General features: G+C 40.5%; 1 protein-coding gene across 1 annotated transcript in view; it reads right to left on the bottom strand.

Moving 5' to 3' along the window:
- The window catches only part of tgfbr3 (transforming growth factor, beta receptor III), a 69361-nt gene extending 47429 nt beyond the window's left edge, over positions 1-21932 (bottom strand). The window contains exons 1-2 of the mRNA XM_062424195.1: positions 21888-21932; positions 787-1026 (exon numbers count right to left, since the gene is read on the bottom strand). Of these exons, the coding sequence (XP_062280179.1) occupies positions 787-1026; positions 21888-21932 (285 nt within the window). The remainder of the gene's footprint in view (positions 1-786; positions 1027-21887) is intronic.
- Positions 21933-27721: the final 5789 nt, after the last annotated feature.

The raw sequence follows: 27721 nt of genomic DNA, 5'->3' as shown, positions 1-27721 counted from the left end.
CAGGCTTATTTCACAGTTCATTGTGGAGCCACATTGAACCTCCGCGATTACTTAATACTGAGGTAGATCTGTGCAAATGATTCATATCGGCTTCAACTTTGGTGAAATGTTGTACCGTTGAACAATCAAACCCATTTATAACACTCTTTTAAATTAAATGTGTTAGTGTTGTTGTTTAATCTTGAAAACATAAATGTCATTTGTGACTGACAAGAGCCAACATTAGCATGTTCCCGGATCGCTGATGTGTTAGCTGTTCGTTCACCAGCAACAGAAGTTCACCAATTAGCCCTGAAAGTAGACCCTATGTCCCAAAGCCTCAGGCACTGCCTATGTTGCCAAGACCAGCAGAAGAACTTGACTGTGCCAAGCTCAAGATGCTTCCTCTCAGCAGAAGGGAAAAGGACTGGCGGACTCTATCAGAGTCACTGATTAACAGAGCAAATGAGGGCAGTAGACACATTGAATACAGCAGTCTCTATTGAGCTTCAACGCTAAAGTTGCCTGAAGATGAGACGATGTGGAAGGAAGATCATCTAGTACTGGAATGTTTTATAACCCTCCTGGGAGGACAAAAGTTGTATGGTCAATAGGAAGACAACAGGAGGGTTAATGTAATGACAAACCAATATGCATCTCTCTCCCTATAGCGCATTATTAAGACTTCAATGAATATCCTATGAATGGGGGTATTATTTTGGTCCAAGCTCTAATCTCGACTGGTTTTGCTTAGGAGTTAATTATGGTGCTTGAAAGGTTTGGTTTCTTTTACTAAGCCTGACTCACTTGTGCCTGGGTGTTGTCTGGTCCCTCTGGAGCATGTCCTCTCAGGTTGATGATGTGGACCTCCTGAGGGAAGTTAGCACTGCCCCTGCTTGCACAGCCTGACAGGGCGGTGAAGCTCTTCGACATGGCCTGCACCGGGTGTCCCATCCCCACCGGCAGCAGCTCGCATGGGCTGCGAAATAATGGCCCTGCAGAGGAGAGAAATAAAAAGAATATTGTAAGTATCAAATGCTGCTGTATCTGCAGGACGTCATGTCTCACATGATGCTGACTTTTATGTTAATGATATATGAGCACTTGTGCACAATAATATCTCTTGGCCAAAATGATGTAGAGCATGAATGCAGTCAGTGTTAGAGTAGAAATACAAATGTAGACTGCTTCTTCTGGACAGTTTGCAAAAAGTGGAAGAAACGGGAAATATTACATTGTACTGTCTCTAAGGAATTTGTGGTGTTAACATGGTGTAATCCATCTTATCAATGCACTGATCTGTAAGGAGTATAACTAATGACATACAGCAGATGAGGTGAGATGAATCATTTAAAATTCCAAAATTGCACCATATTTGATGAGCTGATTCTGAAAACAAAACCCAGCTGGTACCTATAAATATTCGTTTTGACTTTCTACCCCAGTCCTCTGTCCCCTATAATGCAAGTTTTTCCTTCAGAACAATGTAGCGTCATTCGGTCTGACCAACTATAGGCTGAGTCATGTGCGAAACATGCAATCAACACACAGCTTTCCAATTATATTCCCCTTAAGGAAATTTCAGTCATTTTTATTTTCCTTGAATGGTCAAATATGACCTTCTCTAATCACTCAGGAGGAGAACCACACTTGACACTTAAAGTGCACTCTGCCTATAAAGCCTGAAACTAACTAATCAGCTGTGGCCTTCACCGGTTGCCTTGGAGATGTGACGAGCTCCTGGACAGCTTGAGGTGAAAAACCTGTCAGCATTGTCTACAGTAATGATCCGGTTCATAACATCCAACTCTCTACAAGTCATTCTCTATAGGTCAACTCACAGACCAATCAAAACATCTGGAGCAGGCTCATTCAATAGGTATCACAAAACTGAACATATGAGCAAATCACTGCTGCAAGGAGTACTTGAAAAGGTCACATGTCAGAGATGGGGTTTTCCCATTAATTCTCAGTAGAAAAACCTTATGTCATATCCACTTATTTCTGTTATTCCGACTAATAGATACCTTACTATTCTTCTTCATATCCTATAAAGAAAACACATGTAAAGCCCTTTTACTTTGTCAGGTGCAACACAGATGATATTGGAACATACTGGCAATTTTTCCAACATTACTGAAATGTAGCCGTTTCTGTGCCAAAATATGTCAATGAAATTAATCAAATCTGATTTACTTCCCTTAATTTTACATTAAGTTTGTCTTAGCTATTTATTTCATTTTAGTTCATTTCAGTATCATATTTAAACTCCTAATTATGTCACTATGATTTTAGGTCAAATTTGTTTTTTTTGCTGTGTTCATGACAGGTAGGATGGGTCGGACTACTGATGATTTTTTGTTCTGTTTTTCAGGGAGAAATTTCTATTTTGGTGAATGCCACAAATGAAACCTTAAACCTCTTAAATAGGCCATTTCAGAGCAAATCTGTTCATAGGGTTTGAGTTAGGGTGAATTGTTCTTGCATGAGGCCCACTGTCTGTAAAAATTGCCTTTTGTATGACAACTTACTGCATGTCAATTCAATAATTACATTGACAGTGTGAAAATAAACCAAACTAAAAAGTTAGCCTTTATTAGCCTCTTCTCATTTTTGCATATATGAGTAATGTTATTCGTTATCGTATTTGCGTCAGTCATAACAAACTGCTAATTATCAGATTTTTTCCATCAGCCATGAAATACCACATTGCATGCAGTTTTGGGATGTTTTTTACTCTTTAGAGTCAGAGACATCGTAGCAGGCGCAACTACAAACGAAAATGACAGAGTGGTTCGGTGAAGCAGAGCAGCAACCAGCATGATGTAAAGACACCGAAGCCCAGTGTGTCACATCTCTATCTGTGTTTTGTCTGCTGCACGGTCGGCTTTAACAGCTCAGTGATCTGTGAACGTCTGGGGCTACTTGACTTAAACACAGATTCATCTATGTTTACAGGCGCACATTCACATTTGCTCTTGCATAATACGGCACTTCCTTTTTGTCGGCCACAAGCCTCTCAGGTGGTTAACAAGCTTCACCGCAGCCATAGCTCTGTCTTTAGTGTAAACTCCCTTTTACATTTTCACATCCATACGATCTACTTCAACACATTCGGGGCGTAACTTGCAGTCAGAGGTGTGTGCTGGGGGGGCGCGAAAACAGGGCGTTGAGGTTTTGAGTGAGGTAGCGCACAGCTCTTTTCCATTAGAAAGCTGTGTATACTACCAGAATGTTTGCGGCCAAGGCTTTTTGCTCCGGGTCAGAGCTTGTGTTTTACCCCACAAGCCTTGTACCAGCCAAAGCCCCGCTCACATTTCAAACACATCACGCTAAACACGCGAGGGTTGCCAATAGCAATCAGATGGAACATTTGGAAATAATTAAAGTCTAAGTGAAAGACAGTTAGATAACAATGTTAAATTCTCCCCTGACTGACTCCAAAAACACTGTGCCTCAGCAGTGGGGTACAGCTAGAGAAGAGGGGGGGAGGGGGGGGGTTGTTTTTTTCATACTCAGAACACATAGCTATTGTTTTCTTTTTCCTCACTGTCCAATAAGCCTATGTTAGATCAGCATAAAGCCTGAGATCAGGTATGGCATACCTCTGCTCCCCCTGTTGTGAGAAAAGTACAGGAGCTTTATTGTTACCATATTTGTCTCTTGAGACAAATCCCGAGCCCTTGACAGATGTCTCAAAGTGGACTTTGCGGTGTCTCTTGTTGCTCGCAAGTTCACAGAGATTACTAAAATGCTTATTTGAGAGCACACGTATATTAAAACTTGGCAAGGTCTGACAATAGCGATAAAAGGACAAAGTTTAATAGCAAAAACCTGTGGTAAATCAGCATTTCAACTCACCCCCACCACCCCCCTTCTTCCCCTTCCCTCCCTTTTCCTCCCAAAGGACCAAAACCCAATTCCCTCTATAACCATGTCATCACGCCTCACTCCCACAAACACGTCTGAGGGCAACTCCGACTCACTTTTTCCCCTCGCACACGGAGAATAACAAACAACAGCCAGACAAACAAAGAAAAATGGAGTTCTTTCTGGGAGACTGCCAAAAGATTACAATACATGTTGGGCAAGAATCTGTTTAAATTGCTTTAAAAAAATACAAAAAGAAAAAGGAAAGGCGTGTGGGAGAAAAAGGATACCACATAGATACAAAAGTAGGACATTCAAAGTTTTTATAGTAGTTGTTTTTTGCGAAGACTAAGAAAGGCAACAATCAGTCTGTCTATCCAAAAGTTTGGTCAGTTTTAGTTTAGATATCATACTCTAAAACAGAGTTTCATGAAATTTGGAAAAGACAATCATTCCTAACCATTTTGGTTACCTGCTAACCTCCCATCTAGCCCCCACCATTTGGCCAAATGATCCCTATCACTTTGGTTGATGTCCACAACTGTTTGGGTTTCCATGATATTTGCACTGCAGTCACATGGTTACCAGATAATAAATTATAATTTTTTGGGAATCCCCAAAATGTTTAATCCCTCCTTTGAACAGAATCTATCTAAATCCTACAGGGGACTTATGCACATTTCTTGGTCTATATTAATTATATGGGGCTCCATTGAATGAATTACAGTTTAAACTCCTTTATTATCTTATACTGACCTTTTTACACAGTCCCTCAGTTCAGCCTCTGTCCAAAAACAGGCCGTTTTAGCTTCTGTCTCTTTAAGGCCCTTCCTTCAAATGAGCTTCAGATTCTGTTCTGATTGGCAAGCTCCCGGCACTGGAGGCCACATTAACACATAGTAATATAAGCATTTCACTACTTTACACAAAGTGGAAACTTCTCAAATACATCAAAACATGTTGAAGCCTGAACCTGACCTGAAATATGAGTGGACAATGTGAAAAACACATGGACAACCCTTAGCAACGAAGGCTGGCAACGGACGGCCATTTGTTGGCATGCGCGAACAACCTGATGTCATCACAAGGAAGCGGTAGAGGTCCAAGTTTTTTACTGGCAGTGAACATTTTTACATACGTCCACCTCAAGTTTTTGACCGTTTGCCATGTTTAACAAAGATATTCGACATCACAAGAGTATAAAAATAACAGAAAATCACAAAACGCATGATATGTCTGCTTCAAATCTGACTGCTGTGAAATTTACCAAGCACATTCATGTTCCTCTGAAGGATAAGTGTGAACAAAAACAGCAGGGTAAAGTAAAACTAATATAATGAGCATTAGATCGATATGCATTAGCCTCAAGTGTCATTATTTTGAAAGTGTTTTTGTGTTTTAGGATAAATTGCCAGCCATTTTTAAAAGTCTAACGCGGGACTTGGTTTCACTAATATGATCTATGCTACGTCAATGTGAAAAAACATCCTCAGCATCTTCAAAAGGATTCAGAACAATCGACAATAGACAGTCACCTGTCATGGTGATTTTCTATCAAGTTGAAACCAAATGACTTCTAACCCCTCACATATGCTATTGCCATCAGCATCCAATCTCCATGGACAGAAATATTATAGTGAGGGGTAAAAAAAAAAACACACTTGCATCTGTTGGCCTTGCTGCAGCTTTCTTCGTCTTTTGTCACCTTGTCTGTCTGCCTTTCTCCCCCGCTTCTGTCTCCCCACCTATCCAACCATCTCTCTGTTTCCTCGGCCAGTGACGGAGTTCAGGCTACGTCCTGTACAGCTGCTACCAGTGCCTTTTTGCCGTCCAGGCCAAACGCCCACAGCGGAGGAATGAGAGAAGCTGTTGTTCACTCTGCGTGAAAAACAAGTCCAGCCTGAGTCCCCCCCTGAGACCGTACGGCAAATACATCCTTAACCCAGCAGAAAAGCTAAATCTGATGGTCGATCTGCTACACCATCCGTGACTGCAATCTCTAAAATTTGATTAAGCCTCTTTTAATGAGATGATTAACAAAGAGAGACTTGAAGTAGCAGCTGTACTTGAGATGCATGGCAGAGATTTGAGATCTAACTTTAGTCTATCCAAACATTCAAGTCCAGACATTGTGTCCATCCAGGCACTTTTGTAACTTGTACCTTACCAAAATATTTTGGTACCACTATAACAAATTACTAACTAATATCTCCAAACCTCAGCAAATTACATTGACAATGATCTATTATCAAATGAGCTGCAGGTTCTTGGAGCTCAGCCATCATTTTGAGGTATTATGCTTAATTTCCTCAAGATCTGGCAGATTTCTGAGATACTGTAGAAATGATTTTATACCTTAATTTTACTGTACATCAATCTCAATCAGTCAACCATGGCAAACTGACCCTAGAGTCCAACTGCAGTAAAAAAGGCTGGGGAGGTCTACCTACCCATTTCTTAAACCTGCAGTGCAGAACTTTTACATCTAAATGAACCTTTGTAACATCCAAGCTCTTGCCAAACAAGTTTACGCAATGCTAATTAAGCCTATCACCGCCAGATGAATCTCTGCGTAATTCACAAAATATGGACTTTTTAAATCTTGTAACGGGTGCGATATTCCAGCGCTGGCCATTTAGCCGTTAATTGTCTGGCTCTTCTAGCATTTCCAAATGTTATCAGACGGAATGGATCAAATTCTGATGGTGAAATGAGTCATTTCACAGGGGTTGTGTGATGCTTAAAACTATTAATCCACCATTATACAGCCGCAAAAGTAGGTTACGACCATACTGGGACAAATCCGGTTGGGCCAGTGGACCATCAAAGCATATCCATTTTTACAGGCCTGCTCCATGTGCCTGTCGTATGAGATCGTGCTGCATGCCTGTGTTAGGCAACCACAGCCAAGCGTCTCCCTTAACTCTTACTGCCAGAAGGGGGACCAGATTGTAACACAGTGGTAACTATCCGCTGACTCTGTGTGTTAGGAGATGCTCCTGTGTTGTAACAGAGCTCAGTGGGGCATACCTGAAGCAAACAAACAAAGGATCAGAAATAGCTCAGATAGGAATCCTGCAGATCAGCTTGGGACATCTTTACAAACTAACTACTTGCGATGTCAGAGAAAATCCAAAACGGACAAAATGCATTTAATCAGACAGGTAAAATGTTACAAGTTCTGTTTCAAAATTGGACCTTCAGAGTGGCAGGCATCAAAACTGGCAGCTAAAAGTGTAGAGTGACAAGTGTAAAGACCAGGTGTAATGGTGTATGAAGACTGTGGTTTTAGCTGTGAAAGTTTTTTTTAGCTTACTACGTGGAAAAGCTGACAGACTTATTTAGATCATGAACTTCCCAGCACCACATTTACCGTTTTTTGCTGTGGGTGGGCAGTGTCACAGGAAGTTCATGAGGCCTACGTTAAACATATGCCCACTTTGCCACTTCTGATGAGCTGAAAGAGGCTGAAGTTTCAGTATTGGTGTATTGACAGAATTAAGTAAGAGCAACAGCTGAATTGAAAAAGATGAGAGGATGTGAAGCTTCACTGAAAGGAGCTGTGAGGAACTCCTAGTTATAGAATAAGAGATTAAATCTATCAGTTGACATGTACTGTATGTGCAGAAATCAGTTGAACTCATTTGAAGAGTGAGACAAAATCAATTAAAGAGTAAGATTAAATCAGTTAAAATATCTGTTGAAGAGAAAGATATGAATCTTTTTGCATGCTCTCATCTGTAGTTTTAATTCTCAGCGATCTCACAACTGTCATTCTGATCCCTCACACAGCTTACTCATAATGTTCTTGCTGTAATTTCCCTGGACGTCAATTAAGACGTTGGCTGTTCACATGGCCTGGTCACATCTAACCAATAGTAAAGTGACACACCTTCGTCGTCAGCCTATCATATTGCAGCTGTCTTTTTAAATATGTTCACATACCTTTAAATTAAAAACTAATTAGCAATAAACGCACAGGTTTATTTACTTGTCTGAACAGTGGCCCTTTATTTCAGTATGCATCAGTCACATTTTAAATGGTGGTCCCTTGCTGTGTAGCTCATGACCAGGGGTCCCCCGCAGTGTGACTCACTCTACACCATGAGTAAAAGATGTGAACATGAAAGACTACCACCGGTGATTGACGTGAACCTTAACCCACTTCTTTTTCTCCTAAGCGCGCCCCCCCCCCCCCCCCCCCCCCCCGGTTAAATGTTTATTTCCACAGTTATACCTTTTTTGGGGGATTAGCACCAAATATACACAGACTGATTCTAACAGAAACACTAAATGTGGCTTTACAAGAGCACGCGCTAGAGGAATTTATTTTCTGTCAAAAGATATTGATTATATCGTTTTGTTATTATACATGTCCCTAAAATGCATTTAAAGCTTGACTGTGATAGTGTAAGAGGTAAGACAGGAAGTACATGTTATAAATCCAAATTAAGAAGGGGGGGGGGACTGTAAAAATACACTGAAAGCCAACCCACTTTGAATTATTTCAACAGTATGGTCCAGGTAGTGATGTCACTAGACACTTTTCATATTTTTCAGCAGGCTCCTTTTAAACTATAACTTTTGATTTAGGCACTCATATCTCTTAATATCTGTTTCAGATGTGTTCTGAAGAATGTCATAATGTGATGAAATGATAGTTATTAAAAGTCCCTCTCTCATTTTAACACCTTTCATCAGAGCCCTATCCAGGTGCTGTGTCATAGTTCAAGGGTAGAAACTAATCGCTTCATAAATTGACATTATGTAGATTACTGGCTGCCTTGCAGTTCCTGTGAATGATGAGTCTGGGTCTGTTATTTTCAAGTGGCAAAACCGGCCGCATACTTCAAAAATAATTGCAAAAACATTGAGAGAAGACTCACAGGATAAATAATCAGGATGAAAAATTATTTGAAGGCCTGGAGCTGAAACAATGCTATAATGAGTTTGTAATGCTCTTGAGTGGTCTGTTTCTGCACTTCGACTTAATGTTTCTCCATCGGCATCATTTTGAAGTTAATACTTTACTCTTAGGCCGGCTGCATGATGTCATCATTTCACACATTTTATATTAGTCACTTGGTATCTGTGATTACTCCACCAACGTAATGGACGGAACAGAAATGATTTCTCTGAGAAGATGGTGGTAAAAATGATAAACTGAGGGATGCACATAGGGTTATCAGTATCAGAAACTTAAAATATTGGCAAGATTAGGGTTACAACAGCTTTCTTTTTTCATTCTGACGAGTGTTGTTGTGAAAGTTATTAAAGATCGATTCATGAATTTGTGCTCATTCAAAGATAGTGTAATGATGGGCTGAATTAATTTAAAACAATTCAGTTTTCATTATTATTAGTATTACATTATTATTTCACAATTGGTGCGTACCTCATTTTCTTTATTAATAAATTAGTAGTTTGGTCTTTTAAAGGTTAGAAAATACGGAAAAATGTTTTAAACAATTTCTTGATCCCAAGTAGTTTGACCAATTTCCAATTGTTTTAAGTTTACAATCACATAACACAAAAAAATAAGCATTTTCTTCCTTTAAAAATGCCTTTAAGCTATAATAGATTATCCAAATAGTTGCTGATTATTTATCTATTACGGCCTTCAATTACTAAATCACTAATACTGTACTTTCAGTTCTTGACAAAATGATCCATCTTATATTGTTATCTGAGCTTGTCACAAGTTCCAAACTCAAGTCTAACATACTTTATTAATGACAAACCCTTAAAACTGCACTGTGCATATTTATTTTTAAATCCAGAACTGAAAGACTAGAAAAGTAGGCCCCTCCCTGAGAGATTCATTTGTCAATACAATCTTCTCCTGTCGTACTTGAGATAAACGCCTCCGTTTCTACAGAATGCACTTTGTTGTTTTCCACATGGCGGCATCGAGCCAAGATTTGAGTACAGGAAGTGATGTCAGTCTCTGTGCCAGTTAGGGACAAATCTGATATTCCCACAAAGCCATTTCCGAAGATAAACAAACAGAACCTTCGCCCTATGTGTGTGTACACATCCTCACGTCTTGTTCCCAGTATCCTTCAGCGGGCAGGCTGATTGTGTTTCTTTAGATGTAGGAGAAAGCGGCGAAGAAAACTTTGCGGTTGTCGACACGTGTTTTATAAAACATGCAGCATGTTAGGATTCCCTATATGAACATACAAGCATATGAGTGCAATAATAAAGCCTAATACACACAAATACACTTGTCTAACAATGCAAAGATATAATAAGGCCAATGTAAGTACAATAGATATGAAGTACAACAAAGGGGCCTCTTTGTTTCAATATATCTCCTCCCTATCTAAGATATCCCCATTCCCATATGAACCACAGGATTAAATGAATCCTCTGGCCTCTTTTGTTTCCTACTGCGGGGCACGTTTCCCATGGACCGTGAACCACGCAAACGAGTTTAGGGAATGTAATATTCTGCCCGCTTTTGTTTTCCTAAGGGGGCTTTGGACTAAAGAATCACTGGCTCTGCAGTGTTGACACTAGCGCAGCCCACTCACCCCTGAACCTTGAGCCACTACTACAGGAAGTGAATAAAGCCTTTCATAAGGGTAGTGTAAGTTCACTCCGCCGGCCGGCCTATGAAAAAGGATTTATCTCTCCACTGTAAAATTGGAGGCATAAGAGGAGGAAGCTGGAATGGGATGAAGGGAGGAGGGCAGTGGGGGGGGGGGTGAGCTTGAACTCCATTAGGGAAGTCGTAAACTCCCCCATCAAAGTGTGAAATCTGATGTCAAGATATCCCATCTGCACGGTAACCCAATATCACCCAAAAGCTTTTTATTGGAAGGTTCATCTAGCATAATCTTGTCAGCTGACTTATAATTGGAAAAACAGGGGAAAAAACAGTAGTTTCAAAAGCTACTTTATCTATGTGGGAGATGCGGCATAAGTATGGATATGCAGACAAAGCTTCTTCTTCTTCTTAAGTATGTTAACAGGTGTTGGCAAAATAAATAATATCCCTGTGGATGTAAAACCAGCAGCAATAATAAAGGCATTGAAAAGAAAGAGTGCTGGTAAATATGCATCTCTCTCATTAAAAAGCTTTTTCTGCTAGTAAACTATGGTAGTAATTGCTTTAATACAATATTATTACGCTCTCATATCAGGCCATTAAATATGAAGCTAGAATCAGGAGCTTTGCTAGGAGGTGAGGTAGCTAGCCTGGCTCTGTCCAAAGGTTAAAAAACAAAAAACATAACATGTTAGTAATTGCTAGTAATGAGCTTTTTGGCTGATAGTAAGCTATTTTTTAAATCTTTGGACAGAGTAAGTCTAGTTGTTTCCATTTGTTAGCAGTCTTTATGCTAAGCTAAGCTAGTCATCTACCTAACATAACTTCATATTTAGCGTACAGATATTAGAGTGGTATCAATATTTTCGTCTAACTCTCTGAAAGAAAGCGATACGTACAGTTTCTAAAATGTCTTAACTTCAAAATAAAGTTGAGAAGGGCTATATGTAGAAATAATTTGATCAATTTAAATTATTTTTGGTTATTACAGCATGCACGGAAAGGCTATTTTGTGTCAAAAAGTAAAGTGGATGATAGCTGTCTTCAGTCACAACTGTCCTGTGAACTGTGACCTGAATAATAAAACTATTTGCGTGTATGACACAGTTTACAGCACTGTCATGGGTCCTGGTGTCTGCTGACGTGAAGTGGATAACTGGCTCTGGCTATACTGTAGTGAATTTAAGAAAGAAGACTGCATGCACACTGATCTGCTCTCTAGGCTTGTGTTAGTTGACAGGGGATAATCTCTGGTTACGGGGCTGTGAAGCTACAGGAATCAACTGAACAGTTTGGATTCTACTTTGTTCAACATATCGTGCTGAAGTCACGTCAAAACACAAACAGCAAATGTTCCATCTGAGCCGAAACTGATCATTAAACTGGACGTCCTTGTTGAAACATGTCACACTGACATTCCTTAGCTGTACCCTAACCCTAAAATACGATGTTCCACTCATTCTTTAAATTTCCTGCATTTTACAGGGGGGAAAAAAAGTTTAAAGTCATGAAATGTCCCCAGGCTTTTTTTAACATACCACCAACCATAAAAGAAAGACACACAGAGTTATTATATTATGTGCACTGAAAGGTGAGTAAAACACTTTTCTGCTACTGACAGTGATCCCAGTTACTATTCATCTACACTGACAGTTGAAGCAGGCACCTGTTGGTAAACCATCAACATTAACTGGAAAAAAAAACTTGACCAATTACGAGTGGTGTACAGAGCCCCCGGGCGAGCAGAGAAGATGGAAGTGGGTCCGTTTCTCTCTACCTCTAGACATAAATCAGAAGGCTTTGAAGAGATGGATGACATGGCTAATTCTCAGAGGAACACAGGAGCCACTGTGTAAAGTGAGACAGCTGGGAGAGACAGAGCATGTGTGTGCGTATGACTAAAGACTTTACTGGCTGTGCTACTAAAGTATGTCTTTACTGATGGGTGCTGACATGTGCTGTCTGGACCTACAATATCAAAAGACAAAAAAAGTTGTCAGCACAGTGAAACGGAACAAGAACTGGCTGTTGGAGTATCTATAAAGTTGTCAATGATTAACATCAGCTGAGAACATTTTGAAACACTGGTCCTGTATCGGTAAACTAAATCAACTCAACTAGTGATAAATGTAAAGTATGGACCATATTTCTTAATTCTCTGTGGTAGTCCACACCGACCAACTACTGTCATATTCTGAGCTAACCATACAATGAGTTAAGACTTGGGTGGCAGTGGTAGAAAAGGGTATAAAATGCATCAGTAGCAACAACAGTGTAGTAACATTATTACACGGCGGTTGTGTGGGAAGGTTTCCACTAGACTGCTCACAACTCAAGATGCCATTTGAGGACTGTGTCAGCCATCAGTTCACCCAGCACAGCGCAGTGCTTTAGCTGTGCTTACATTAGCCAATCAGAACTGCCTTTGCTGGTTAAAAGGGGCAAATCGAGACATTTCTATCCTGCTGCTCCAAGGGCATATCACTCATCAATCATACATGCCTGCAAAAGCCATGTTCTTTTGACAGCGGCTTGGCAGGGGTTCAGGAGGAGCAGCCACTTCGTCTACATTCAGTGAGATTTAGACTCGGTAGGGGAGGCAGGGAGTTGAACCCTGGGGTCACCATTCTTGTCCCACTTGATATTATCTTCATTTTGTGTGTGTTAAAAGAGGCCTTGCAGGAAAGTACGGTATTAAATATCATCTGCCAGCAGTGATGAAGAGTCAATCTGGGGGACAAGGTCAGTTTTATTAAGTTACTATATTTAAGCCTGAAAATGTAAAAAGCCAGCATAATGTAAAGAGGTTGTAGAGCTTACACAATACTGTAAATCACCATGCACTTGCATTTCAAGGTTTATAATGTCACATTTATCCACTTAAGTCTCAACAGATCGGCAACAAATCGGACTGACGGCACGCTGATGCTCATCCCAATGACAGTGCTATTGGGTATCAACACGAGCCTAATTTGTGGTTAGAAGTCGGAATTTCTGAGTTCCCGGTCAGAAATTCAACTGGAATGATCCCTGAAGTTGGATTTTTGTCTCAGGGGGTCATAAGAACCTCACAAGCCCCAACCCCAAAATCAAGGATTGGTAACCCCATGCATCAACAGTGTGAAAGTTGTCGTAATATCCTGTTTATTAGCACTTCTGTTGTATTTGTGTCTCATTAAATCTATTGTACACTCAGCGCTGTTCAACTTCTATTGGTGGACGTGTTTCTCAAAGTTTGTAGATGCAAAATACAGACATATTTATGGTTCAGTTGTAGTCAGAAGTCAGAATTTCCGAATTCCCAGTTCAAATTTTCACAGGAATGCCTCCTGAAGTCCGATTTCCAACTCAGAAGGTTGGAAGAACCTCACCAACCTTGACCTCAAAATCCAAGATGGCAGCTCCATGCATCAACAGTGTGAAGTGTAGTAATATCCTGTTTATTAGTACTTTCATTGTATTTGTGTCTCGTTCAATCAGTCGTCCATGTAGAACTGTCCAACTTCTACCTGTGGACGCGTTGCTACAGTGTCTGTATGCGCAAAATATAGCAAAATGTGTTCTTGTCAACTGGCATTGATATCAGTGGCTAATAACGGCTAATCTGGCAAGAACTGGTTCTCTTTCTGGAGTTTTTGGACTGGAAAGTTTCAAATTCAGGTGTGACGTCATTCCTACTTCAGACTTCCAAGTTCCGAGGTCAATGGAACATGGCATTAGTCATATCATTGTAATCCAAATCAACAAAACATCCAAACTGAAATACAGACACACACCCTTTAATACCCTAGAAAAATCAGCAGATAAGTCTCTGCTCACTATCTTCCACTACTTTGAGGAAGGGTTTTGGCTTAACCAATAGTACTGAGCACATTGATAGATTTTTTAAAGGCTACATCAATCACATAAATCTAAAAAAAAAAAAGACCTCTTTGTTCTTGTGATATTTTGCAAAAACACCATCACTCAGATGTGTTAACAGGGGGCCTTTGAGAAGCAGCAGGTTGCCATCAACAGAAAGCGAAGAGTGAAACAATGCTGGGCCTTTGTGCCAGTGTGTGAGCCCAGTGTGAAGGAGCCAGAGAGGTGAGAAAGGGCAAGGCGGACAGCGTTTTCACACAAAGCTGGAAGAGACTACATTCCACTGGGCTTCTTCATCTTCAGGAAAAGGGAGGGCAAAAGAAGAATGACTTGTCAAACGCCGCCATGCTTGCCTTGTGTATTGACATGCACGAAAAGACGCTGGGAGGGGCATCTTTACTGGACGGTTAACAAATGGAAAGTATTATGAATAATGGGTTGGTTAAAGAAGTCATTAGACGATATAAAAAAGTTTCATTGCAAAACACAAAGACAGCAGATAATACATACATGATGTTCAGGAAATGCTATATTTAAAAATGGGCTTGTGACAAAGAGATGCTGAATTATACAAGATATTAAGTGTTTTATTGCTTTCAGCCTGTTCCTTAACTGTGTTGGCCAGATTCTGGCTACCATAACAGGCTTTTATAGTGCTTTTTAAAAGGTTCACCACTAAATATGATGCTTATCTTATTCCTGCAACAAATGAGACCACAACTGCTTTTTCTCCTGAAATCTCTGTTAAACCTCTACCTCAAATCAAATTAGAAAACAGTGGAAACAAGATTATTTCCAAGTGTGTGTGTGTGTGTGTGTGTGTGTGTGTGTGTGTGTGTGTGTGTGTGTGTGTGTGTGTGTGTGTGTGTGTGTGTGTGTGTGTGTGTGTGTGTGTGTGTGTGTGTGTGTTTGTGATCTAAGGAAAATATCTATTATCGAAAGCTCAGAGAAGGATTTGATGTCATTTTTTGGATGTCTTCCAAAGGACCATTCCTAAATTAGGACATGGTCTTTCAGCAGGACTCATCTGGTGGAAATGGAGTGGAGAAGGTTAGGTCCCAGGAGGGGCTAGTGTGATGAAAGACACCACCTGGAAGCCTTCAGCGAGCATCTCACATTAGGACTCCTCCGCAGATAAAGAATCATGCACTCAAAAGTTGGCACCTCTGCAAGGTTATTCAGCAGCTTAAGTTCCACTCAACTCACACGCTCATGATGGTTTGGGAAACAAAAACTCAACCGTTAACATTTGAGAACACGTACTTTTTTTTGGTCTCTCTGCTTCTGAAGGTTATCTGAACAGAAGGAGTCTATATTTTTACTATTACTCTCTCTTTCTTCAATGAAGTCACACTCCACATAACTTTTACTCTAACTCTCCCCAGCTCCAGTGGCTTCTTTTTTATTCTGTCTCTCTCTCTCTCTCCCTCTCTCTCTTTCTCTCTCTTCGCAGGGGCTGTGAAACACAATGGAAAACGCACGATCACCCCAGCTGTCTCCCATTACTGACTCTGACCGAAATTATTTACACGCCTGCTTACTGGAACTATGGAGAGAGAGAGAGAAAGAGAGAGGGCGGGATTCAGTTTACTCCTGTAGATTTGCGCAAGCATCCTCTTGACTGGAGTCTGACGAGATATGATAGGCCTGGATGAAGATACGAGCCCGTGTGTAGAGACCTGTCTGCTGCAGTAAATTTATTTGTGTGTGAGAGAGTGTGAGTGTTACTGAAAGAGAGAGTGATAGATTAAGTGAGTGGGAAGAGATTAAAGAAAAGTAGACCCATCTTTTAAGAAGTTTATCTTTACTACAGGCCTACTTGTGACTCAGCATTAATCAGAAACACATGTACACACTGCTGTTAATTAAACTGGGTAATACCAGGGTGACCTTCATTCAATGAGTGAGGGAAATAAACAAACAGGGCCCGCATGGCTGTCTCCTCCTTGACAGTGCTGTTAAGATAAAGGCCTCACCGTGGGGGGAGAGCGGACCTGTAATTAGACTCACACGGGACTCCCGTTGCTATGTAAACATCCCGACTGCTCTGCCTAGCAGCGCGCTGCCTCTGTGCTGTGCTGCACTGCTGCTGCTGCATGAATCACAGGGCAACATCTGGTTTAGCACGCTGGAAGGGACTTTGTCGGTTTGGCACGCTGTACGTGTGTGGAGTGTGTCGATTTGGACCAGACAACCCACGCCTGCGCCTGCCTCTCTCCTCCCCCTACTACCCTCCCTCCTCCTCCTCCTCCTCCTCCTCCCCGGCCACCCCACCTCTCAGATTACAGCGGTTGCACAATGCATTTTGGCAGTCCCCCCCCCCCCCCCCCCCCCCTACTCTTGCTGGCCTCGAAGAAAGCATTGTGGATATAAAGACGAACCTTTTGCTCAACTGCGAGGGGGAAAAACATTACAACCACTTTTGGCTTGGCGGCCGTTCACGTCTGCCAAGAGTATACAAAAATGTAGACAGCAAAAAAAAAGAAAGTTGTTTACTTTCCAGTAAAAGCTCTTCATTTTGAACATATGGACTGCGAGTATGGGCGCAATTCAATTCCTTTTTCCAGTTATTGTTTCATTTCACAATCCCGATGTAGGACTGTGTGGTTTTACAATGAATAGCCGAAGACAGATTCGCACTAAAAGCTTTGTCATTCATCAGGCTGTGCTGTATGTAAAATCAAAGTACTTTTGCACTCATTTACGCCGCTGTGTTTTTCAGTGAGCCACCAGGCCGGCGTTGTGCCTCCAGTATAACCAGCATCCTGCCGGAGCTGTTTCTGGCAAGTGCCTCAAATTAATATCTGGCACGGCTCCTGTAAGGCTTCATTTGACTGTAAACTCTTTGCCTAAATGTCCCTGATATATATCCTTTACAAAATAGCAGTTCTGGCACAGGTAAGGAGAGACAACCACAAAGTGGTAGTAAGGATATGTGAGGAGAGAGAGAGAGAGAGAGAGAGAGACAAAAAGAGAGAGAGAGAGAGAGAGAGAGAGAGAGAGAGAGAGAGAGAGAGAGAGAGAGAGAGAGAGAGAGAGAGAGAGAGAGAGAGAGAGAGAGAGAGAAAGAAAAAGGAATAAACAGCAAAAAAAAAAAGTAGAGTAAAGCAGCAGAGCAGAGACTTGAAATATGAACGTGAAGGTGCTTTTCACTCTGACTTTTTTAAGAGTTATGGGAGGCCCAGATCCTGGATTGCATTACGCTGAGAGAAGACTCATTGCAGACTAATCTAAACATTACGTAAGAGCTCTCCTGACAAGTTTAGAGGGCAGATGTGACTGTTTACACAGATGCTGCTTGATGATAGAAATAGTGCGAAAAAAAGAGAGAAGCGAGAGATAAAAGATAAAGAAAAACTGATAAGTGAAACTGGATTAAAATGTGATGATTTGCCTGTTTAATAATCAACTTAAGGGCATCTGAAGATGTTGTCCATTAATCAAGAGCCTGCCAGTGTAGTTTGGAGGAAAGGGCACTGGTAGTCTTACTGTAAATATATGTCCCTTGTGTCCCGGTGCAACAATGCAATCTTGCTGTATGAGGAAGAATTTGGAGGAAAACTTCATACGTGACTTCATTGTGTTGGAGATCCTGGCATTGTGGGAGAAATTATGTTTGCTCTACCCACAGCGCGCACTGACTACACCGCTATTGTTTGTGTAAAAAAGTCAGCTCTCTCGAGTGCGGTTCAAGCCTCGGGAGAATACTGAAGAACTTTGGAAATAATAACCTACGGCGGCAATCAGACTGAAAGCATGAAAAACGCGAACCGCACTTCCTTTTTTTTTGGAGGAGGAACGCGAGCTAGCATGCCTCCTACTGGGTAATTATTCCTGTTGCTGCTGCCATAGAAAATACAAACAACACGGGTATGTTGCAGATTAAAGCTGGAGTGCAGTCGTACGTTGTGAAAGCAGCCTTTTTCTAAACATGGACGTCTCAAAAATCTGAAAAATAGAAAAAGAGGAATGTACATTTGATTCTCGGTTCAGTTAGTGCCAGAGTGTTGCCAACTTGAAAGATTTTGTCCGCTAACTGTTTAGTCAGTTATTATAATATTTGGGGTTACCAAGCGACCGAAACCACTGCTGAATCCTGAAGCCAATTTACATGTTAAAGCAGTGACAGTTTCCTCCAATTTCATCCACTGGCAGACGCCACAACATGCTGAAACTCCGCCCACTTTAGCCAACACATAAAACTATTGACAACCACCACCCAGAAGCAGAGTATAGGAAATAGATGATATACATGACAATATATGGTATTTATTGACCAAGTGACATTATCTCCTTAACTGTAATATTTATCTATTTATTTATCTATTGTACAACCCTAACCTGTGATCAAATGACATCATCAAATATCATTGGGAGATTGACGTGTAGTATGGCTACAATATGTATGGCTCCTAATCTATGTGCTTTTTATCTTGTGATACTTGAAAAAACCGTGGGGTTATATGGATGTTAAAAATGTATCTCTGTTGTATTTTGTCATTTTGATAAGTTTTTCTAATCCTTTATATTTTTGTAATTCTTATATGTTACTGTCTGGCAGGTGACGGACATGATTTGCATTAACCTAAGATTCTCATCATTAAGTGAGATTGATCTCTCCAGCCCTCCCATTGGATGATTGAGGCAGCTCTTGTGTGTATACTGTAAATGGAAGTGTTATGACGTTGCCCATAATATGCCTGATGAAGATCAGATAGACCAAAAGGTTGCGACTCAATAAAACATTTAGCAGTGAGTGAGACAGTGTGCTATAGGAAATAAAAAATGTAAGTAAACAAGCAATAATTAAGCTTTTTTTTTATTGAATTACATTTGACTGTGTAGTTTTTCTATTAGTCTGAAACTAAGCCAAAGTTGTTTGCTATTCAAATCTGATTGGCCAATATTGATATCACCCTCTTTGTACACTGCTGGCAGTTTGACTGACATCATCAAACATAATTGAAATCTTACACTCACTGGCCTCTTTATTAGGTACACCTGTGCAATTTAATGCAATCCAATACAACAGCCCTGCTATAAACTCTACATTTATGAAGTTTATACATTTTCAGTTTTTGTTAACATTGTCAAGAAGGTGATAATTAATGTACATGAGGGGGCAAAATATTATGAACACCATTCAATATAATGCACCCCAGTACACCACCACCACTTAATATGACCTCAGTAATAAACATAAAGTAGAATTATTAGAATTAATCGCAGAGCTGTTGTATTGGATTGAATTACATTACACAGGTGTACCTAATGAAGTGGCTGTACATTCCCATGAGCATGACGAACATAAATTCAGTGAGTGTACATTAAGGTAATAATCTGACATATTTTGTATTTGTATTGTTTTATCAGTAGTTTAGCAAATCCATCATTTTAGTGCTGACTTAAATATTTCAACAACTTTTGGATTAATGGTTCCCAGAGGATGAATCTATCTTACATTGATAACGGCCTGACATTTCCTATACATCAAGTTTTTTTTTACATTTATGCTTCTAAAAGGATGAATCCTGACGACAGATGTAACAGTCCTGCCCAGGAACAACATAGTAAGACATGTTGCATCTGTTTTCATGAAGGCATTCCAGATTATTGCATTCACCTTTTTTCCCCCATGTTTTAGTAGTCAGTACTTGTAGAGGTGTCTTAGCAATGTGCAGAAACAAGAGAACAATCTAAAGAGACAGAAGTGACTGTCAAAGTGAGTGGCAATGTGTCATAGATAGAAATCTCAGCCCTCTAGGAAATTGTTGCTAATACTCATGAATGCTCATTTGAGTAGAAAAGGTCAGAAGTAACACACACATTCCACAGAATGAGAGGCACAGTATTCCCCTTCGGTTAGATAAGGTTCGTTGGCACTAAATGACATCATCCAGAACCTGACATTACCTGATACAGCACCGTGATAGCACAAGTTTGTTTCTTGTATTCATGTTTGTAACCGTTAACGTGTTCGTTGGCTCTTGCTTTGCTTTGCTTGTTAAACGGCTATAAATTACTGACTATTTGACACTTTCACAGTCTCATTCCAATCAGTCTGACAGATACATGTAAACCTGCTGACTGTTTGCGTTCTGAGATTGAACTTGTCAGCACTTTCTTAAATGTAAATCCCCCTAACTCACTTCTCTGACAAGCGCTGTCTAGAAAGGCATGCTGGGAGAAACTGTGGAAAATCCCAGAGTGGGCAAAAACTTAACATCACAGGGCAACGAGGCTTGTTGCATACAATAGTTTTGCACAATTCATTCTAACACCGGCTCCTGCTAATAAGTATTGAATTATCTAAACCATGTTTAACTTACCTGCGGACGCCAGGCAACATATTGCAAGTAGTAACAAGGGAACGGTGGATCTTCGAGCCATTGTGGTATTATCCTGCAGCTTCCAGTGTGCAGAAGGTGGGAGAAAAGACCTTTGTCCTGCTTTCCACAGAAGGTTTCCCTCTCTGTCTCACTCTGTCTCTGAAGCGGCCTACAGGAAGTCAGCTACGAGCTCCAGCTGCAAAGTGAACAAAAAGTGGAGAAAGTCAAGCGAAAGAAGCATGGTTGTGAGTCACAGTGGGGTACTGGACTCTTCTTAACGTGCCCTGCGGGAGTGATGAGATGAGACGAGAGCAGAGTTAGTTTGTAGACCGGGGGGGGGGAATTAATCTGGGGAGGTTAATTGGGGGCCGTGCATGCTTCAAAAGACCGTGCTGCACACACACACACCTTCCCGTGCTGTACCCAGTCAGCGAACTCTCTGACTGGGCTGGCTGGGTGTGAAACACTTAGGAACATGCCATAGGTTATTAACACACTTTAATTGAGAGCGTCAGGAAACACTGGATGGCTCCAGTGGGGTCTTGAGTAAGCAGCTTAGCACCACTGCGCTAACCGGCAGGACCTCACCTAAAACTATAACTTTACTAATTTAACCCCAAACACTGACTGCCATGACACACACATACCCTAAACAACAAAAAAACACAACGTGGAACATTTGGACAACCCGAAAGCAGAACAAGTCGCTTTATTAGAAGCTTTACTAATACATATGAATTTTATTTTGGTGAAACATATAAAATGAGAAACCTGAGTACAATCAAATGTTGTGAAAAGTCAGTTACTTGCTTTCTTAAGAAGGGAACATTTCTTTTTTTTAATTGTAAAACAGGTCTAGGTGCTATATTAATACTGCGAAAGTACCAAAACGCCAAGCCCACAGAGAAAGGCCTCTATTCAGCCATTTGTATTTCCATCAGGTTGTTATGTCACAACTATATACTCAGCGTTTCCCCTACGATTGCCTTGGAGGGACAACCCGTCCCTCTTGAAAGAAACGTGTTTATTCATGTTATATACCTAATTTATGTGTACTTGTTTCATGTCAGCTCAAAGTGGGAGTCTCTACTGCTTTTTGCTAGTGTCTCTCCTCTGCTCTCTGTGTTTCACCGCGAGCACACACACACAGAGCGGAGCAGAGGAGAGACAGTCACAGAGGAAACACAGTCACAGAGGAAACACAGTCACAGAGGAAACACTGTGCACTTGTTGGATGTCAGGAAGTAAGTTTTAGGGATGCACCGATTTTACTTTTTCAGTACCGATACTGATACCTGGCCTTTGCGTATCGCTGATACCCGATACAGAGCCGATACCATTGTTGAATTAATAAATTGTCTACCTCGCCGTGTGGAAGAGACTGAAGGCATCAGGCTTGACTTAAACATTACATTCATAACTTTGTATTAAAAAAAAGTAACAAATGAACACATATATATTAATGTACTGAATTGTTATTTATTATTAACATAATTTACACCAGCAACAACATTCAAAATAAACTGTAATCAAACGTTTATTTTTGCATGATGTAGCATGCGTCGCAAACATAGAATTGAAGTGAATAGATCGGCCCTATTATCCAATAGCCAATCTAGCTATTTATTCAATATCGGGGCTGATATCCGATATTAATATCAGATCGGTGCATCCCTAGTAAACTTATCATTGCACAGCCTTGCAAAGGTTGGTTACCATTATCCTCAGCGTTGGCCATCACAATTTCCCAATGAGTTTTACCCAGAGACCTGGGTTTATTATAGCTAAAGTAGATTACAATCTATTACCTGTGGTTGGCCTGTGTGTGTGTCACTCACAGTCAGCCAATCAGAAAAAAGGACACTAAACAGCTAGTTTCAGACTGAGTCAAACAGAAGGGCTGCAGCCGTGGTTTATACAGCTGTAACTAGGTGCTTTTTGGCCATAAAAATATGCAAATATTTGTAAACAGACTACAAAAATGAAAACATTAAACTGGGAAAGAGGAATTATAAGCAGTTATTGAGGATTTTCTCAAAACATTCTATTAGATGCAGCTTTTGCAGCTATTTAGAATCAAATGAGTCATGACTTGATCAAGATTATAATGTATATTTTGTATTATCATCATTTCTGTATCATTTATGCGCTTGTCTAAAATGAGGTAAGTGAAGTTGGATTTGACGTCAGTACCAGTCAGCAAATCATGATTCATAATCTGAGCATTACAAATGAACCATGAATGTTTCAAATGAAGATGTAAACATGACATCCATATGAATGGTGGGGTCATTTCTTGAAAGCCATTATTAGCCTCGAAACACACTCATGGTGGTGTATAGCTCGAAATAAAACACACACACACTGTGTATTCATCTCATTTTCTTGGCTGCCACACTTCAAACAGGCTCACAACAAAGTGGAAAGACATCAGATAGCGAGACATCATTGCCGTTGCATCAAAGCGGCGTGCTGTGATGATCTAGAAACTAGAAAAGCAGAGGATACTCTCAACTTCAGAGCGAGCGGAGCAGATCAGGAATACACACAGCTGTTTTTGACGTTCTGACAGGCATTGACACAATTTGATATTTGATATTTATTCGAAAATAATTCAAAAGCTTCTACATCATAATAATCTACCTCAGTGAATTACAAAGACTGAAAAGAAGATTCAAAAGTTAATCATTTTCAGGCTACATTTGTATCAATGTCTAATTTTTTGGCTGTGGTTATTTCTTTAAAACCCAATGACACTTTTATGCACATGACATAACAACAAAACTGCAACTGTAACTTCTGTCAAATGTCTTCACGTCAAGCCTGTGTGGTGAGGGCACTGTGACAGGAATTGTGCTTGCTCTTTTAAAAAGGTGAGACTAGCACAAGTCAACGTGGTTAAAACAGATGTGCGCTATCTCACTTGTTAACCATAGATGGGTGTGTGGGGAGCGTTGCACCAAAAGAGCTAAGGTGCATCGCTGTGCAGCTGCACAGGACAAAAGGGGCCTTTCACTGTTTGGCAGCTGGAGGGTTCTGGGAAGTCATTTTGGAAGATCATGACAAATATTACACTTTGGGCTAGTGAAGCAGAGCACGGTGTCCTCTGTTTGATTTATGCCCCTCCTTGACCTTCATCTCCCTCCCTGACTCAAAGGTAAACTGTTTCTCTTGTGTGAAGCAAAAACCAAACTCCTTACTCTTCTGTTGGATTGAACCCGTTCTAATTACACTCAAAGATCACCTAGAATTTTTAAAAAGCTTTATCACAGCTTATACTAAATGTTAAAGTTCAAATTGAAGGCGTCACAAAGCTTATCCAGAGATTACTCAAGCATGTTTTGGGTTTTCGTGTGTGGGTTTTTACTCCCAAAAGCTCCGTGCCACGGTGCTGGTTTTTGTTGCAGCAACACTCCAAATCACCTCATGTGACTCCTCTTCAACCCTGACCGTCTAAGCCGAGCAGTTATTTCACCCGGAGAAGATCTGGAAAATGCATCAGGACGTGCAGGGACCCCAGACTTGAACGTACTGCAATGTTACTGAAAACTGAGCTACATACTTGTGGTTACTTCAGTGTTAAAGGCCTGGCTTACATCAGTGTCATCACATATGCATACACACACAGTGCAGTAAAGTGTTGTTACATGCACGGGGCATATATGTTCCAGCTAATCTCAAAGCCAGGAGCGAAGAGAGGGACGCAACTGTGGTACATACACCGCATGTCATGGTACATGACTTACTAATCTGATGCACGCTGCCTTCGTAAGAGTCTTCAAAAGATGTTGGTGGTCACATGACCTGGTGAGTGATATTAAATGAGCACTTCTCCTCTTTCAGCGTGAATGTGTGCAGGCGCAGGACTGACTGACCACGAAACCTCGTTCGGTTTCCATCACAAAAATAAAGCTCTGAATGAGACACAATATGCTAAAAACATGCTGAACACAGTTGAAACTCTGATACCTATGTGATGATCATGATGTGCAACCCAATACTCATTTGCAGCACTTATAATACTGAGTTTGTGTGACTTGACGTGCATCAAATTGCATGCTTTAATATGCGAGTATAAATAATAACAATCTAATTAATAAACAGAGCTGATTGGCTAAGAATGTGGGATTCAAATGCTCCAGATTTGAGGGAAATTTTCAATTAAGATGTGACAGAAGGTTGAAAGGTGCAGATATAATATAGAGTATAAGGCTAGAATAATACATAATGATAAATATGTATTATTTTGAGTAGTGTAGAGTAAACACTGTTAAATAAAAGTGCTTATTAATTAAATTAATCTACACTGCTGTTTTCTCTAAGGGTCCAAAACTCTTCAAAACAGACGTCTCCCAATATCACATTCTGCTATTAGCGACTACGCATATACACTACAATACAACTGTGAATACAGGCAATTCTCACTGTCATGAGCAAATACATGACAATACATACACTTTTTGACTTGTTGAATGTCTCTATATAAACTAACGCGGCTGTAGCCTACTGTCAGGAGCTGCTGACTTACCAACAAAGGAGCGGAGTGAGCTACACATCATTATGTTGTCTATCTGAAGGCGACACCTCTGCACGCGCTGTATATACTCTGTTAAACTCCCGCTTTTCACTTATAACACCTATACAGTAGAAATAAACACGAGAGTCACTATTAGCTAACAACAATGTAGCGTCAAGGGGCGAAAGCTGCATGTCAACGGATAAAAGAGACATGTTAAACCCCGGGAGCGTTTTTAAGTTATTGTTTTTTAGAGTATTGTTACACACAGAGTACAATGACAAGCAGAATTCCTTCTAGAAAACAAGCTAAGTTAAGTAGTGACCGTTCACGAGTCTTTAAAAGCTAGCGGACGTACCGTGCAGAGTCTCCAGAAAACGTCCAAGTAAACTTAGTAGAAGTTTTCAAGTCGCTCCGGTAGATGCGGATATATCAGTCTTTCCTCTCTCTGTGGGACGTTCACTCCATTCCGTAGTGTTTTTGGGTGATGAAGCGGTGGACGTGTTTGATTTTTTTTTTTTTTATAAAAACGGTGTGGAGGAAAAAACAACCCCTCTAGCTCCAAGTTCTAAACAGTTTACTATCTATCTGCCTTTTAAGTGGGGGCTTCATCTGGAGGCGGTGCTAGGAGGGAGGAGGCTGAGCTGTGAGCGAGATGGGCTGTTGCAGAGCTTCCTAAAGCGGGAGCGCGGTCTCCTCAGGGGTCCCTGCAGGAGTGTCAGGCGGACCTTCACTCTGCTATTCGGGCATATCATTCATATATTAGACCTTAGTTTAATGATTCACGACTGTATGCTTTAATGGCTTGACACTTAATCCCAGTTTTAAGTGTAGACAGATGTGCAACTCTATACAAAGCTTCCAAAATGTTATTGTATAGGGTCTCTATAGGTCACTCTTATCACATAAGGGTTCGCGGAGTGATCTGTATCTATATGCAGGTTCCTGATGCCAGATTATGGCAAAGTCTGGCTAAGGAATGAGTGATGTCGACAGTCACTGCAGTGCACATTTAATTGCATAGACTGAGCACTTATGATGAGCATCTATAGCTGCAGAAAAATGGCTTAAAATTATGTTATGGTGGGGAAAAGTATACTGGGGACAGAGGAAGTTAATGGAAAGAATAGTTTAACACTTTTTAGTAACATGCACTCAATTACTGCACACATTAGAGGCATTTTTACTTCAGTGCATGTATGTTATACTACTTTATAGGAGAAAATATGATGTGAAGTAAATGTATTTTTTTACTTCACTGCATTTATTTGACAGATATAAATATGAGATTTAAATGCAGAAATCAAGATTTTACAAGTTGCACAGTTACAGATTGAAGTACCCGTCAGTACACAGTCATTAAAATTAGCTCCACATCAATGAGATCAATGAGATAGCCTACATCAATAAAATGCTTTTTACAAACCATACTAATCCATACATATAAAGCATGCTAATGCATCAGCCATATTAATCCAATTATATGATATGTATAATAATGACACTCTGAAAGGGGCTATTCTGCATTATTAGTATTTTTACTTTTAATATTTGAGAATGTAATGCTAATAATACTTCAGTGTGTTCATGGTTATACATTCTGAAATGCAGGACTTTGACTTAAAGTGGAATATTTTTACATTATTTTATTTAAGTAAATCATCTGAACACTTTTTTACACCATTGGTATTTACTGACACTCCGCAAGTGTCTTATATGTGACCAAACAGGAGTACAGTGCAGTATATTGCCTGAGAACACAACTGTCAGCGTAGAGACTTCTGCAGGGATCAAACCTGGAAATGTCAGACTGAAGATGTGGAGGACTATCTCTTGGCAGCTGTACTTTATCCACCCACTCAGTATTTATACAAGGGGCTGGAGCCTATCCAGGCACACAATGGGTGAGAGGCAAGGTCACCAGTCAATCACAAGGCACATACAAACAGAAAAGAAAAAAAAATCACACCTGTGTTAATCTACACTTCACCATATGTACTATACATGTATTTCTTTAGATGGTGTGAGAAAAAACAAGTGCAGCAACCTGATGGATTTTCACCCAGTGTGTGTTTAGCTGCAACCAAAAATGTACACTATATACAATACAAACATCTTTGGCAGTACCATGACAGCCACCTGTGCTTATTTGTGAATGTTTCAACCCGTTCTGAATATAAAGTTCTTTTTTCTAACTCCATTCTGTGTTTCACTATGGCGTGACCAACTACCGAAGCTCCAATGACATCATGTTTGTCAGTGACATACAGGCCAAACTTCCTCATATTACCGAAGTTGACCAGCCCCCTCTCAAATCATTGTTGCTTTCCTTCTGTGAAGAAACTATGCACAGCTCCCTCAACTCATCTAGGCTATAGCTTGGATATCTGCTCAACAGTTCACACCAAACACAGATTCCGGCATCAGTCTGGATTTGCTAATTAGGAGTGTACTTTGCTGTTACACAGAATAATTTGGACTAGTGTCTGCATCGAGGCAAGCTGTTCCTTCAGCTACGCAGTATTTACCGGTGACTGTGTAACATTATACCCTCCTGTTAAAGCATCACAGCGAACCTACCAGGGTTCAGATAGTATAAGTATTAGAAAAGGA

This window comes from Scomber scombrus, chromosome 8 (genome assembly GCF_963691925.1).
Source record: "Scomber scombrus chromosome 8, fScoSco1.1, whole genome shotgun sequence".
NCBI classification, from domain to species: Eukaryota; Metazoa; Chordata; class Actinopteri; order Scombriformes; family Scombridae; genus Scomber; species Scomber scombrus.
The sequence above is the reverse complement of the archived record's forward strand: the minus strand, read 5'-3'. Positions and strand labels throughout refer to the sequence as shown.